The sequence below is a fragment of the Schistocerca americana genome, chromosome 4 (assembly GCF_021461395.2).
Source record: "Schistocerca americana isolate TAMUIC-IGC-003095 chromosome 4, iqSchAmer2.1, whole genome shotgun sequence".
In the NCBI taxonomy this organism is placed as follows: Eukaryota; Metazoa; Arthropoda; class Insecta; order Orthoptera; family Acrididae; genus Schistocerca; species Schistocerca americana.
The window spans coordinates 650,497,157-650,514,810 of record NC_060122.1 but is presented as its reverse complement, the minus strand read 5'-3'; the positions used below and the strand labels follow the sequence as shown (position 1 = coordinate 650,514,810).

Below are 17,654 nucleotides of genomic sequence, written 5' to 3'. Positions count from 1 at the left end.
GTGCAAAAGTGTTATTTACAAGTGAAAATCAGCAAAATATGTGTAGTGTTTGTGTGTGTGTGCATTGTAGTTTGAATACCATGTCAAACTTTGCCCCGCAGCATCTGATTGGGTCCAGTTTTATATTGCTTCTGTTAGGATCACAACTAGTTAACCAGCTTACTTTTTTTTAAAAGTAGAAGATTAGTTTGTTGATTTTCAAGCAAGCAAGCACTCACTGTCTAATCTTATAATCTGTGGTACAAATAATGGGTACTCTCTAACACCATTACAGAGTTTGCATTGACAGTATGAGAGACTGAGACAATGTGCCATCTTCAAGAAACTGGAGCATGTTTTAGAGAAATGTGAAAGACCCTTGTTTAAAATAAATGTATGTGAGAAGTTGTCATTAAGTTTTAATTATCACTTTGCAAAAATAAAGTTATTTAATTAATCTTTTGTTTGAAATTTCCTGGCAGAATAAAACAGAGCACTGGACTGAGAGCTGAACTCGGAACCTCTGCCTCTGCTCTTTCCACCGAGCTATACATGCACAAGTCAGGATCCATCCTCACAGCTTACTTCCATCAATATTTCATGTCAAATCTTCCTCTTTACAGCTGTCCTGCGAAACTCTCAGGAAAGCGCTCCTGGTAGAAAGGATATTGTGGAGACATGGCTTGACCACAGCCTAGAGAATGTTTCCAGAACGAAATTTTTCCTCTGCAGTGGAGCATGAATTGATGTGAAACTACCTGGCACATTAAAACTGCATTCCAGTAAGATTCCGACTCAAGACCTTTGACACTTGGAAGGTAGGCGATGAGTTACTGTTGGAAATTGGCCTGGGAGTCATGCTTGGGTAACTCAGTTGGTAGAGCACTTGCCCACAAAAGGCGAAGGTCCCAAGTTTGAGTATTGGTCCATCACACAGTTTTAATCTGCCAGGAAGTTTCATATCAGTGCAGACTCCACTGCAGAGTGAAAATTTTGTTCTGGAAACAACCCCAAGGCTGCGGCTAAGCCACTTCTCCACAACATCCAACATCCTTTATTCCAGGAATGATAATCCTGCAAATTTCACAGGAGAGCTTCTGTGAAGTTCAAAAGGTAGGAGGTGAAGTACTGGCAGCAGTAAAGCTTTGAGAATGGGTCATGACTTGCACTTGGGGTGATCAGTTGGTACAGCAATTTTCCCATGAAAGGGAAAGGTCCCGAGTTCAAGTCTTGTCCTGGCACATAGTTTTAATTTGCCACAAAGTTTCATATCAAGCACACTCCACTGCGGAGTGAAAATTTCATTCTGGAATCTCTTGTTTGTTACCACATACAATGTCTGCAGTCCTGGTACAAATGGAAATCCCCACATTACAGTGTCTTAGCATTCTGCTTGGGGAGCCAATGCTAAATGTTGCAGCCCATCTCCATTCTACCAATGGGCTATGCCATTTTGCTTTGGCTCCCCAAGCAGCTTGCTGAGAAACTGTGGTGTGGGGATTTCAGTATGTCCAGGACTGCAGACGTGTGCTTGCAAACAAACAAAAGTGAATTATGTAACTTTATTTTTTTTTTAATTGTTAGTTAACACTTTATCTACCCCTCTTATTTCATCCTCTGTCATGTATCAGTGCAACCTTTGCGAAAGCTTGTCCCGTTGCCTTCCACTAAAGGAGTGAAGTGCTGTTGTGTCATCTTTAATTGGCAATTTTATCTGTTATAATTTTACAGAAATTACCACTACTGTACATGGATGAGCGTGCTTCCTGGCTGTGTTGTCACATCCAGTTAATCTTCAAATGCATATTTGGGATGCTGGTGTTATATTTGATACTGTTCTGACTTCCTCCTTGAATTGTGTATTATTGTTGAATGGTTGTGGATAAGTACCACTATTCTTTGTGTCCCTTAAGTCAAAAGTGGTTCTACGTGCTACTAGCGACAGTAAAACCACATTTTTATGTTCCCACACTTAAAATTTTCCTGTTTTTTATGTTAATTTTTGTCTGTCCTAACAGAAGTCATATTCTCTCAATACAATGATTTCCTGTCATTTGACAATTCCGTGCTACAACATTCCTGCATTTTAAGCTTTCTTTGACATTGTCTCGACCTTTAATGTTGATTTCATTCAAATTTCTGCAAAAAGTGCATCATATTCATGCTCAACGTCAGTCTTGGAACAAAGTGAAAAGTGCAAAATATACGCAAAGTTATTGATCCTGTAACTGAATGTTAGTATGGTACTCAAGATTTTCATTGTCAGCATGTTGAATCATGGTTGCCTGTGTTACAAGTTCACAGTGTTGGAAAGGGTGGGAAAGTATGCTGAGTTACTGCTTCAGTGATAATCACGATCTGATGATAGTGACTGTTGTAGCAACCTTCTTTCTGCTCATTGCATTGTATTAAAACAGCTTTAATTTAATTTTACAGTCATCTATACTAATAAAAACTGCTTTTGAAGATGGCTGTCTCTATAATGGGCTTTCAGGAATTATTGTGACTTCCACGTGAAACATGTTAATTCTAGGTTCTCAGTTTAGATTGGTATGACCTGATGTCAGATGTAAACATTCCTCTTCAAGATTCTCCATAACATGACGGCAATTTCCACCCTCTTTGTCACCTAGAACGTCCCTGAACCGAGTGACCACCTTGTAACCATCAAGTTGTAGGTTTTGTGCCTGTTCTTCTCCATTTACAAAGACTGCCAACTTTGGTGTTTGAATCAGTATTGTGTTACAATTATTTACCATAATTTTTATTGATTATCAGTAAAAAGTCTCACATTAGAGTATGCATAGCTTTTTAATGTGGTATCAAGTAAGACTTTTGCTTCTGTGTTTTATTTACACATTGGCCATGATTGGAACAGTTCAAGCCATTGCACTGGTAGTGCATGAGGTGATGATTGTGTCTGATGCATTGGATACTGTGGAGAGACAAGTAGTGCTAACTGCTATTAGAAAGAAACAAAAACAATTAATTATTTCAGATTTTTTTAAATAGCCAAAATTTAAATTGTTTTAATTTCATATTTTGAACAATATAAAGAGAATGACAGTAAGTGTAATTTATTAATTTTTGTTGTTGTTTCCTTTGCCTTCCTGTGTTTAACACTTCCCTGCATTTTACACTCTTTAGGGTCGGTCCACTGAAAATTATAAAAAGGGGGTTTTACTGTAACTTAAATGCTCAATTAGCTATTTATTTTTTGAGATTGTTTACATAAAACATATTAACCCTGCTGGGTACTAGTATACATCTTGCTGGTAATAGTAGTAGTAAATGAAAAAAAAGGTGGTGACAACAAATACTCAAGAGAATAAATTTGAAGGCTGTAGAATTTAATTCTTAATGAAATTGATTTGAACAGCTTTTTGAATAATGTGTCATAGCAGTGAATTTGACAACATGAGTCAGTAGCAGTTAGCATCTTATTTTCTCATAGTAGCTGATTGAACATGATTTGTTGGCTCTGTGGTAAAGTGTCCGACTACAAATCCAAAGGTCTCAGGTTTGATCCCCGCTTAATTTTGGGAGTTTTATCTGCCATTCACCACTTCTTTCACCTCTGGCAATGTTTGTTGATGTGAAAAATGCTTAGTTGCACCATGGTTCAGAATCCACGTTAATTTGAAGGTTCCCCAATAGCTGGCTCGGTAGGTCACTTCAGAGGTCGGAGGAAGACAAGCACATTCCACGTCCAACATTGTTATGCCCAGTAAAGTACTATGGTGTTCAAAACAATCTTCAGCTTGATGATTGCTTTACATACATTATTAATAGTGTCATGGTGCCTACACAATGAATAAGTTGTACTGGAGCTGGTAGTTGTGCAGTGTAAACATTGTAAATAAGAAGAAAGTTTGGTGTTTATCGGCGAACTATAAAAGTATAATAGCTTGAATAAAATAATTTTATGATTGAAAGACCGCAGTGGTGAGGGACAGCATAGCTGGCATGCAGCTGGATGTGCTTGACAGTGCTCTGCATTTACCTACAAAAGAGGCAATACAGCAACCATGTGCTTTTCTATAAAAAATAAGATTGGCTAGCAGTGGCCCCTACCATTTGACTCACTTAAACATCAATCAGATTTTTTAATAGGTTGTCAAAATGTGATACATGCCTTCCAGGAGAGGAGGGGTCTTGTAGTTCTGTTGAACGTATCAATGGATCAGTTGATATAATCATCCATATGTTCAGCGAGCGAGATCCAGTGGAGTATAAACCAACCGATGCCAGATCATGAGGATAAACAGCAGCAGCTGATTTAAGGACTACCTTGGACCATCTTGGTTGTACTTGGCTCAGCTTGCCAATGTATACCACCTGCTCTCTTGTGGAAAATCACCTTATGGTAATTGAATATCCTGTGGAGACTGATTTGTGCTGTTTTATTCCACACCATAGACATTTGGCTTCCATATGGACAGGCATGGTATGGGCATGTTAAGAGGATGCATGGGCAGAGACTCCCCAAAATTATGGAAGAACTAAAAATGGATGGGAAAAGACCTAGAGGGCGCCCAAGAACACGGTGGAAAATGGGAGTGAAAATATCTGTGGAAAGGAGAGGTGTGACCTGACAGCAAGTGGAGGAAGAAAAGTGGTGGGAGGATCAAGCCAAATGGAGAGGACTCGGCAGCATGCAGACCCGGCAATAGCTGGAGTGGGATCTGGATATAGATAGATAGATGGACAGGCCTTGTTTCCTACTGAGGTACTGTCATTGTTCTCTATTTGACCGCATGTTGTGCCTATTATGAGTACTTACATTTGAGTTATTCAGGAAATTTCCAGAGTAGTTTTTACTGCCACGATGTATTCACCGCTAGAAGTCTTGGTTTTTGTTTATTTCAGTAAGAGTCATGATTTATTATTGCCTGTGGTTTGTTTATACTTAATTGGTATGCAACAAAACTGGCATTCTTCAAGAAGCAGACTTGTAACAGAGGGAAAAAGAGGGGGGGGGGGGGAGTTGAAAATATTCATATAATTAAAAATTACAAGTCATTCTGAGTTTATAAACTACCTATAATACATATTGGATATTTATTTAGATTTAAAAAATATCCATTTGATGGCATATATTTGTTTTGCTGATAATAGCAGTGTGCAAGAATTTTCTGCTTGTCATGGAAATGACTACCCCCAAAAGGATTTTTGGTGTCATCAATATTTTCATTGCTGAAAGTGCAATTGCTTGCGATAAATGTAAGGGAAAATGTGAGGGACTGTACTGGATTATGATAAAGTCAAAGCTCCCACTCAAGAAGCATTATGAACCCACTGTATGATCCACCAAGAGCAAAGTATAGTGAATGAACTAATGTAATGTAAAAAATCTATTCACCAAGTGGTGGCAGGAGAACGTGCTTATAAAAGATATTACAATTTGCAAGCTTTCAGAGCCAGTGGCTCCTCCTCCTGGCAGAAGGGTTGAAGGGGAAGGAAGGCTGGGGTATAAAAGGACTGATGAGGTTTAGGTAAAGGGGTAGAGTTCGGAAAAGTCTCCCAGAAACCCGGGTCAGGGGAGACTTAGCAGATGGGATTAGAAGAAAAGACATTGTTGGGGACTGCACTGGAAGAGATTTGCAAACCTGTGTGAAGCAAAGGTGGAAGATTGGGTATTATGCCAGAAAGAGATTAGTGCAGGAGTTAATAAGAGCAACAAGCTATATGCATTGTATGTGATAGAGGTAAGAGGGTGACAGTGAAAAATGGCAGGTCAGAAAATGAAAGATTTAGAAAATTAAAAGACAGTGAGGAAAGGAATAGTTCTCCGAAGAAATGCTTAGACCAAAGAAAATAACATGAATTAAGGCCAGGTGGGTGGCGTAAACTAAGGACATGTAGCACCAGTTTCCACCTATGGAGTTCTCAAAAATTGGCATCTGGGGGAAGAAACCAGATGACACATGTGATAAAACAGGCACCAAGGTCATGACTGTCATGTTGTAGAACATGCTCTGCAACAAGATATTCTGTTGCCAGAATACACCCTCTACTTACGCCTATTCATCCTAACTTGGGGGTAGTCATGCTGATGGAAAAGACCGAACAGTGTTTACGTAACAGCTGGTATATGACATGTCATTTCACAGGTGACCCTTTCTTTGATAATATTTGTTTTTCCAGTTACAAGGCTGATATAGGTGGTGCTAGGAGGGCGCATAGGGCAAGTCACAGGAGTAGGAACCATAGGGTAGTAAGATGGGTGCAGAAGGAGCATAGAGTCTGACAAAGATACTGTGGAGATTGGGAGAGTGACAAAAAACTATTCTAGGTGTGGTTGGCAAAAATCTCACAGAATGGATCTCATTTCAGGGCATGATTTGAGGAAGTCATAATTTTGTCGAAATAGCTAATCAGCTATCAAGACCAGGATAATACCGAGCGACAAGTGGTGTACTCCTAAGTTGGTTTTTGGAGGGACCAGCAGTACCAGAATTGGATGTGATGGCCTGAGAAATTGGGTTTTGAACTAGGCTAGTGGGATAACTACATCCAGTGAAGCTGAGGTGAGAACGGTGGTGTGTTGCTTTAAAGAATCTGCATCTGAACAAATATGTTTGCCTCAGATGCAGAGACTGTGTGGGATAGAATGTTTGACAGGGAAAGGATGGCAGCTGCAAATATGAAAATACTGTTGTTTGTTAGCAGGTTTAATGTGAACAGAAGTATGTAGCTGACCTTTGGTGAGGATGAGATCAACATTGAGAGAGGTGGCATGAAATTTGGAATAGAACCATGTGAAATTTAATTTGGAGAATTTATTTAGAGATTCCAGGAATTTTAACAGGTCAGCCTGACCATTTGTATTTATCCAGTACATTATATTCTCAAAAAATTATTATTTTTGTTGATATATTAGCCTGAGTAAATGAACTAAGTGTGAGTCTTACATAACGAAATGTCGTTTTGATGTTATGTTGCAACCAGTTTCGGTGACTCAGTACACCATCGTCAGGCTTCAATGACACTGAGGGGATGAACTCCAATTGTATGTATGATCCCATCAGTAGCCACCATCTGTGAACTGGCTTACATAGAATACTGTAAATCAATGTTGTGTTTGCATCCATCAGCCGTGGAAGCCAGTTCATAGGTGTTGGCCACTTATAGAATCATGCATACTATTGGAGTTCACCTTCTCAGTGTCAATTAAATCCTGAAGATGGTGTTTCGAGTCACTGAAATGGTTTGCAATATAATAAAATAACATAAGAATGACAGCTGCAGGTGTTCCATTTTATTATGTAAGTGAACGGCTGAAGTCCCACACAAAAAAAGTGTGACTCGCTCTGCTGTTGTACTTCTTAACTCATTTCACAACCTTGAAGGTTCTTTCTCACCGTGGCGCCTCTGGTATACCGATATGTGTTTCACATTTGAAACGGTGACCAATTTCATTTGCCAGAAAATATTTTGTTAAAAAACATATTGTCTTCAATCTGAATGCTGCAGTTATAATGTGATCTGCTATATTTGCATTTAACATGATGTATTGCAACATTTGTGAAAAGAACGTATTGTACATCTTAACAGATAGAAACCGTAAATCTTATTGTTTACTTTCTAAAGTCATAAAATGGCGTGTGAAGTGTTTGATACCATATCATTGTCATGTTTGTCATAAAAGTTTATCTTTTGATAATGTAAAATTATAAATTAATCAATTCAAATATGTTCATTGTTTTTCAGTGTGAAGAGGATCATGAATGTGGAGAAAAGAAATTCTGCTATCAAACTGGCCTATGTGCCCCCTGCACAAACTGTTCCACCTATTTTAGGATGCCACATGAGTGGAAATACTGTTCAAAATCTCCAAATGAATGTGGACCGTGTCTCCCTGGGTAAGTTAATGCAACATTGCAATGAGTTAATTTAATGAAAAATATCTGAAACCTAAACTGATTATGGAAATTAGGAGTGGGGGCAACAAGTTTGAACTTACTTAATTCTCTTCTTCATTTCCTCCTATCTCTTCATCTGTTCACTGCGGTTTCTCTTGCATTCCTTGGTCTGTCTTGTATTTCATTCAGCAGGCATCACAGCAACTCATCATCATTCATCCTCATTACCGGCATGCAAGTCACCCACTGTGGCGTTGACTGCAATAAGGCTTGCACTTGGCAGTCGAACTTCCCCGGGGGGTCCTCCCGGCCAACAATGCCATACGCTCATTTCCATTTATTAGATAAGAGTTTTCAGTTTTGATCTCTTCATCAATGATTTCGTGACAAGTGCAGTTTTTTTATGTCTTTGTGTTGCTATTAGCTATTTATTGATAATTTTCATTATAAGGCAAGCCTTAAATTTTTGATGAGTCTATTTGTAACCCTTCTAAATGGGTGACTTTAAAACTGCTGTCATCCATTCATGAAGGTATCTATCAAGGGCCCTAGTTGGGTTTGATAGCCTGAAACATTACTTGTACACTCGTGTGCAAAACTTAAGGACAAAAGTAATTTTTGCATGGTGTGACACTGCCAAGTAACATAGCTCAATTAAACTTAGACCATACATACAAAGAACTGCTATGGTATAGTGCAGAAGGTAAATGAAAAAAATATGCAATGAAATGAACAGAAATAACACTTTTCTTCAAAGACAATAATTATGCTGGGGTCTCTGTGATTTATTATGTCCCCCTGGACATTATAAAAGGTGAGACATGGTTCTTAATAGCTTATGTGAGCACAACAGATGGCACATTATTCTCTGCAACATGTTCCCATGCTGGTCATGAGGTTGGTAAGGAGTTCTTGTTGTAGGGTGTTCCATTCTATCACCAGTACACTTGACAACTGCTGGAAGGTCATTTGTGCATGTGGAAGTGCTGCAGTACAGCTCCACAGTGCATCCCACATACACCCAAAGTGGTATATTTATTTTTATTTAGTTATTGGTTTATTTAACCTGGCAAGATAAGGGGCATCAGGTCCCCTCTTGAAAGTAACTGGGGATTGTACATATTTTACATTACATGTATTTCAGTAAGCATGTTATACTACATTTAAATATTACATTGATACAAATAAAAAATGCATACACACAGATATATCAACAAAAATAATTAAATATACTCACCAACTGGCTGCAGGAGGACACACATATCAAGGTATTTAAATTTGCAGGCTTTTGGAACAAGTGGCTCCTTCTTCTGGCTGAAGGGTTATAGAAGAAGGAAGAGGGATGTAGGAAAAGGACTGGTGAGGTTTAGGAAATGGATAGAGTCTGGAAAAATCGCCCAGAACCCTGGGTCAGAGTAGACTTACCAGACGGGATGAGAAGGAAAGACTTGATTGTTGGGGACTGCACTGGACGAGCCTCCAACAATCAGTCTTTCCTTCCCACCCTGTCTGGTAAGTCTTCCCTGACCCAGGGTTCTGGGCGACTTTTCTGAACTCCCTCCCATTTCCTAAACCTCACTGGTCTTTTTCCTTCTCCTCCAACCCTTCTGCCAGAAGAAGGAGCCACTGACTCCGAAAGCTTGCAGAGTTAAATACCTTTGTATGTGTGTGCTCCTGCCATTGCTTGGTGAGTAGACTTTTTTATGAATCCAATTACATTATACAGGCACAAAGTTAATATTCATACATGATAAGTACAGCAGTACTTAGCAATTAGGGTAAGGAGGGTTTTTAGTAATGTGCACTAACAGCAGTGGACACAAGAAAAAGTTGTGTAGAGGGGAGGGAAAGACGAATATGGTGACACACAGTTAAAGAATGTAAGCAAAAAGAAGATAGGGTGACTCAGAGAGGAAGGAAAAGAGAAAGGAGAACAACTGAGAGAAGACAGGAGCATTGGCTTTGCTATTTGACATCGGGGAAGCTGGCTTTATATGTTAAATTTTGAGGGAAAACATTATTACAATAGGACACCCTTCAACTTCTGTAATAGCAACAGTGCATTGAATTGCTCAGAATGCCCTCTACTTCTTAATAGCAACAGTGTGCCAAATTGTGTGCAGAGTGCAGGACAATTTGTTCCAAGAGTGTTACGAATGTTTCTGTCATGTCAGTGGGCACAGGTAGGATACTAGATAAATGGTATCTTGGATTAAGATTCTGATTACGTGAAAGTTGTTTAATCTCAGATGCGAGGTAATTGGGTGCTTGTGCTCTGAGGAGCTAGTGAAGTAGACACAGCATGTGATAGCTACATAATTTGAGAGAAGCAGAAGTCTTCCAAGATATTGCAACACTATTCTCTATCCAGGACTGGTGACCTTGCCATTTTGGTTCCATAACCCCTCTAAATTAACCAATCAATCAATATTATCTATCCAGTTGAGATGCTCATTCAATGTTACGGCCAAGTTCTCCACAGTTTTTGTATGATATTGGAATACTATCAAGCTGAACAGGACTCAGTTGTTCACAGAATTCTGGACTTAATTTCTGATGGAATACTAAGCTTCTGTGTGATTTTTTTGCATTTAGTTTAAGGCCTAGGTTTATCACATCATTCATCTAAATGATCACAGTATTTATATCGTCAGGTGTGGCACTTTGTCAAAATTGGAGATCATTAGTATGAAAATGATTTTGCAGAAGGACAGAACCAGTGAAAGGTCATTGACATATAAGGAAACAAAAGAAGGCCTAAGCCTGATCCCTATGGTACTCCTGAGGCATGTTTCCAGGAAGATTTTCATTCCCGTAGACAACACATTGCTGTCTGTTTTTCAAGCAGCTTTCAAACCACTTCATCACACTATCTGAGAAATTTAGCTGTTGCATTTTTCTGAGAAGTATGTCAAAGTTGACAGTAACAAAAGCTTTGCTAAAATCTAATACTGTCAGTATTGATGCCTCATGGTTGTTGGTGACATAGTTCAAGGCTTCAGTTACCTTAATTAGTGCAATTTTTGTGGTGCGGTGTTTACAAAAGCGGGACTGATATTTGTGACATAGGTTGAATCTGCACAAATGTTTGGTGAGAAATATATTCCAGGGCATTGGAAACAGCAGGTAACGTGCTAATTGGTCAGTAACCAATTGCAGGTTTTTGATCTTAAGGATGTGTCGGACTATACTTTTTTTTCCGCAAAGTAGTATATATTCTATTATCGAAGGAAAAATTAAATGTCAGTTGATGCAGGTACTAAGCTATTGGTGACATTATTCAAGAATGAATTTTCACTTTTCAGTGGAGTGTGAACTAATATGAAACTTCCTGGCAGATTAAAACTATGTGCCAGACTGAGACTCGAACTTGGGATCTTTGCCTGTTGCGGGTAAGTGCTCTACCATCTGAGCTAAGCAAGCACAATTCATTACCCGTCCTCACAGCTTTACTCATCTCATCTCCTCCCTTCCAGATTGGAAGATTGTGGCCATGCTGATACCATTGTTGCATGATGCTTCAGAAGAGATTTTAATTATTGCATTTCTTGTTGTATTAATTGTTGCTTGTTTGAGATGGAAAGCATTTTGGATAGTTTTGTAGTTTGGGGATTCTTTTGGGTGATAGTTCTTTGCCGCAAAGGGTTTAAGAGTTGCAGAGAAGAATTCATTCAATTTGTCAGCTGAGCCTTGAAAAGCAGTTTCTGATATCACCTTTCCAACACCCATGCTATCGAGATACTTCCACAGAGTTGTGTGTGTCGTATGCAAGGTAACGAGTGTGCCTGATTTTGGCATTACAAACGCATTGCTTTACCCTGTTTTGTAGCTTTCTGTATTTTTCGTAATGGTCTAATTTTGGATTTGCCTTGAAAGTCTATGGGAACTATCCCTATTGCTCATTATTTGAAATAATTCAATTTTCAGCCATGATGAAGGAGGATTTTTTACATGGTTTGTGCTTGTAGATACATATTTGTCATAGAGAGAAGCAAGTTTATTAGCAAGTTCATTGATTTTGCTGTCAGGCTTTCTGGTTATTTGATGCCATGAAGTTTCTGAGCAATCAGCTGTTAGAGCATCACAATTAATGTGTTCCTACAAGTTACGTAACATGATGCGAGTTCTGGGGGCTGTGCAGAGTATACTGGGAATATTACTTCATCTGCTGAGAAACCTGGAGCTGGACTTTGACCAATATCTCTTACTTTGTCAATCTTTTTCATTGCATTTACTTCTTTCAGAACGTGACTGTGTGCCACATGATGTGTAGCTTGTAATGGAAGAATGATCATGTTGTTTTAAGTAAACAATCTTCTTAGGATTTACGTCAAGGAAATGATCAGGCCAGTCAGTGTGCCAAATATCTTCTCATTCCAAGAGCTGGTCCACCAGTGCAGTTCAGTGTGGTTGCATATTGTCATACATAAAAATGAAGTCAGGGCTGAATGCACCTCTGAAAAGATGCACAGAGTAGTGTGTCTCAATAATGCTGACAGGTGAGTGTACAGTATTCAAACATTTGGAGGTCAGAATGCCCATGTGCTCCCATACTATAACACCTGGGCCACCAGAATGATCATGTTCAACAGTATTCCTGGGTGCATTAGGTGTCTGCATCCCTCACCAAATGAGGGTATGTAATGCACCCAGGAATATTTTCAAACGTAATCATTTTGGTTGTCCAGGGGTTGTGGTGTGTGGAGGCATAATGTTGCATGGGTGTACTGACCTCTAAATCAAAATTATTTTAACACTATACTCCAGCCACATGTGCTTTTTTTTTCAGGGATACAGTCAGCCTTGAATTCATTTTTATGGATGACAATGTGTGATCGCATTGAGCTGTGCAGGTAGAGGTGCTCTCGGAATGAGGGAATATTCACTGAATGGCCTGGCCTGCCCATTCCCCTGACTTAAATCCCCTTGAGTCTATGTGGGATGCATTTTAGAGACATATTTCAGCATGTTTACATGCACCAGCAACCATCCAGGAGCTGTCAGCCATGCTGGTGGAGGAATGAAATTACCTATCACAAGAACCCCCTTAACAATTTTGTGGCTAGCATGTGAGCACATTGCAGTGCATGTATTGCTGTCCATGGTATCGCACACCCTATTAAAAACCATGTCACACTTATTTAATGTCCAGGTGACCCCCATGAATTGTGGTGACTGCAGTGTAAATATTGTCTTTCAATAAAAGTGTCATTACTGATGTCAGTCTTATAATATTTTCATGTGATTTTGTAGGTGTTGGGTATAGTCTCACTGTTCTCTTTATTTTCCATACCAACTTGTGCCTTGAAGTCTCTCAGTAATATTATGATGTGTACAGGAATTTTGTTACTTCTTCTAGAAGTTCCTAGAAGTCATACAGTTTTCGTGAGTTTTTCATTTTGAGATGGTTTTTGGAAAGAGCAAATTGATTACTGTGTATGTCTTGTTTCCTCATTTGATGTGAAAATGTGAAAATTAACACTGAACTGGTGAAATTTTCTTTAAGCACAAACACTTGTCTCAAACCAGTGGTTCATTGGAAGCATTTGTGGCTGGCTTTCTTGTATAGATCCTGTAAATCTCCTGATCCAGAATAATTTTTTATGCCTATAGCAGCTTTCCTGATGTGTTAAAATTTGAATGTCAAGTATATTTAGCACATCCATTAATAACTTTACTTTGTTATTTTGAGTATTGACTTTGATAATTAACGCTTGAGCAGGTGCGCCTATGTATAAAATGCGCCAACCGCAAATAACAATGTCTTGTACTGTTTCATTGTTGTTGTACAGTCATGATCCCATATCTATTCCTTCATTATTGCTTCAGCTAACACATTGATGTGCTGTATTGTCATACGTCCAAGAGAGCACCAGTAATATAAAATAAACATTGACATCCACATTTATACTCTGCACACCACTGTGAAGTACATGGCAGAGAGTACATCCCATTTTACCAGTTATTAGGTTTTCTTTTTACCATTCCATTTACATATCAAGCATGGGAAGAATGATTGTTTGAATGCCTATGTGCATGCTTTAATTATTCTAATCATAGCCTTATGATCCATATCTGCACCATACATAGGGGATTGTAGTACATTTCCGTAGTCATCATTTAAAGCCAGTTCTTGAAACTTTGTTAGTAGACTTTCTAAGGATAGTTTACGTCTACCTCCAAGAGTCTGCTAGTTTAGTTCCTTCAGTATCTCTGTGACATTCTCGCATGGATCAAATGAAAGCTGTGACCATTCATGGTGCCCTTCTCTGTATATGTTCAATAGCTCCTGTTAGTCCTATTTGGTATGCATCCCACACACTTGAGCAATGTTGTAGAACCGGTCACATGAGTGATTTGTAAGCAATCTCCTTTGCAGATTGATAGCACTTCTCCAGTATTCTACCAGTAAACTGAAGCCTACCATCAACTTTACCAATGATTGAGCCTGTGTGATCATTACATTTCATGTCACCACAAAGTGTTTTACCCAGGTATTTGTTTGAGTTGGCTGATTCCAACAGGGACTCATTGATATTATCGTCATAGGATACTATGTTTTTTTTTTTTTTTCTTTTTCATTTAGCTTCTTTCAGACAGTACATCATTATAGATAATTGCATCATCTGCAAAAAGACTCAGGTTACTATTAGTATTGTCTGCCAAGTCTTTAATATACAACATGAACAGCAAGGGTCCTGACAAACATTCTCGGAGCACACCCAAACTTACTTCTGCATCTGATGATGACTATCCATCCAAGATAACATGCTGCATCCTCCCTGCCTAAAAGTCCTCAACCCAGTTACATGTTTTATAACAATGAAAACAATCAATTATTGACAAAATTATTTAATTGGATGGATAAAAAATCTATTCACCAAGTGGCGGCAGAACACTCGCATAAAAGGCAGTTGTAATGGGCAAGCTTTCAGAGCCATTGGCTCTTTCTTCAGGCAGAAAGGTTGAAGGGGAAGGAAGAGGGGTGAAGGAAAAGGACTGGGAAGGTCTAGAAAAAGGGGTAGATTTCGGGAAAGTCACCCAGAACTGTGGGTGAGGAGAGACTTACCATACAGGATGAGAAGGAAAGACTGATTGTTGGGGAATGCATTGGATGAGATTTGAAAACCGGAGAGCTTAAAGGTGGAAGACAGGGTAATATGCAGACAGAGATTACTGCTTAAACATCATGCATGAGTTAATAAGAGTGAAAAGCTAAGTGCATTGTATGTAACAGGGATGGGAGGGGGGTGGTGAAAAATAGATGGGAAAGACAATGAAAGATGTAAAAAACTAAGGTGAAGCAGTTGCTGCACCCATTTCCCTACCCTTTGTGTCCTACCCCCTTGACCGTCCCTTCTGCAAGATTTGCTCTATCCACCCTTCTACCACCACCTATAATAGCCCTGTAACTGGCAAAACAAATACTATCAACAGGAGAGCCACCTGCAAATTGACACGTTGTATACTAGCTGTTATGTAAACACTGTTTGACCTATTACATCAGCATGACTACCACCAAATTATCAATTAGGATGAATGGGCATAGGCAGTAGGTGTATACTGGGAACTCGCAATATCCTGTTGCAAAGCATGCTCTACAACATAACATTCATGACCTCGGTGCCTGTTTCACCTCACGCACCATCTGGATTCTTCCCCCAGACACCAGTTTCTCAGAACTCCACAGATGGGAACAAGCACTACGACACGTCCTTGGTCCTCGCCACCCACCTGGCCTTAATTTATGTTAATTTCTTCTGTCTCAGCATTTATTCACTGTATATATATTCTTTGCTTCACTTCATTTTAGTTTTATACGTCTTTCATTGTCTTTCCCGTCTATTTTTCACCGCCCCCGTCCCAACTCTGTTACGTACAATGCACTTAGCTTTTCACTCTTATTAATTCATGCTTGATGTTTAAGCAGTAATCTCTGTCTGCGTATTACCCTGTCTTCTACTATTAAGCTCTCAGGTTTTCAAATCTCATCCGATGCAGTTCCCAAAAATCAGTCTTTCCTTCTCATTCTGTATGGTAAGTCTCCCCTGACCCGCAGTTCTGGGTGCTTTTCCCAAAATCTACCCCTTATCCCGGACCTCTTCAGTCTTTTCCCTTCATCCTTCTTCCTTTTCCCTTCAACCCTTCTGCCTGAAGAAGGAGCTACTGGTTCCGAAAACTTGCCAATTACAACAGTTTTTTATGTGTGTGTTCTGCTGCCGCTTAGAGAGTAGATTTTTTTTATGTATCTTGTTACATATTTTGTCTGATATACCATAGGATTGTATTTTTGATAATAAGCACAGGTTTGGTACTGGGTCAAAAGCTTTTCAGAAATCAAGAAATATTGCATATATCTAACTGCCTTGATCCTTAGCTTTCAGTATGTCATGTGAGAAATGTGCAAGTTTCATATGATTGATGTTTTCGGAATCTGTGCTGGTTGGCATAGATGATGTCATTCTGCTCGAGCTATGTGAAAAAATGAGGCAGGTGTCTATGAGATAATATGTGATTGAATAAGTAGTTGGGGCTGGGATCTGATGCAACTGTATGATTTAACACTTCAAGTGGGTCATTACTGTGAGATAATACTTGTAACAGCAGCAGAGTCATATAATAAAAGTTTATTTTATCAGTGTTGAATTAAACTAAGATTGAACTGTGATTTTGCTCACACATGTTTACCTTGGTAACACAGACAGCTATTCTTCACTTGTGTACAAAGTACGCCATGCGCCCACTCATGTTTTGATAAAGGCATGCCTGCTTGAGGGCTAAGTACCTGTGAAGCACTTGCATTACAGAGCTTTGGGAAACAAAGATGCATTTTTACGTGATGGTCCTGGTCTCCTAGTATTTAATGATGGAAATGGCGTAGTATGTCTTCGGAGTCTGAGATAGTTGCATCATTTGCAAACATATCCTTTATGCTAATAGGTTCAAGATGATGAAGAAAATTTCAATCAAACATAAAATGCGTACACATGCACACATATACAGATATGCCTCCCTTCTTCCGTGCACACACACACACACACACACACACACACACATACACACACACACGGAAAGACTAACAATTCTGTTAATAAGTTGTTGTCTGGATAGACACATGTGAGGGGCAGAGGAAAGTATTGGGCAACTCTGTGATGGGAACACACTTGGGGCAAGGTGAGTACAGTGAAGGATATAAAGCAAAGAGAGGGTATAGAGCAGAAGAGAGGTGGCTGTCAGCAGCAGTTGCTGAAAGGCCCTCCCCTACACCATTGACACTAGTTGGAGTCTAGACTCTTATATTTTGCATACCACTGCTTTTTTTTAAAAAAAAATTTAAGGTCAGTCATTAAATTTCTTTTGTAAAGTTGAAGTAACATCCTCTATCTTACTTCCAAAAAGGAAATCCTTGGTGCTAGTCATATTCAAACTGGAACTTTTGTTGTAGGTTATTTTAAATTTAGGTGAATATAGTTCATTTCTACTTAAGTTAGCTGTTTTTTGCTGTTTCTGTCCCATTCCATTTTTTGTTGCCCTTGAATGTTTGTCTGTACCTGTAACATTATCGGCTTTGGGCACAAAGTAAGCCTTTCCAAAAGGGCTAAAGTACATTGTAATCAGTCATCATCTTTATATTCCATTTCAACTTTGTGCTCCATATCCATTGCTTGAGAGAAACTTTTGAAAGATTTAGTCTTCAATTTCCAGCTTTTAACAGTAAGCTAATGGACACATTTTGTAATGTCTAGTATTTGCATGTATAATAAAGTGAATTTGATTATTTACAGTTTTATTCAATACACATAAGTATTA

General features: G+C 39.0%; 1 protein-coding gene across 1 annotated transcript in view; it reads left to right on the top strand.

The window, feature by feature from the left end:
• The window catches only part of LOC124613076, a 111,072-nt gene that overhangs the window by 28,063 nt on the left and 65,355 nt on the right, over positions 1–17,654 (top strand). Inside the window, exon 4 of the mRNA XM_047141660.1 lies at positions 7,693–7,844. Within this exon, the coding sequence (XP_046997616.1) occupies positions 7,693–7,844 (152 nt within the window). The remainder of the gene's footprint in view (positions 1–7,692; positions 7,845–17,654) is intronic.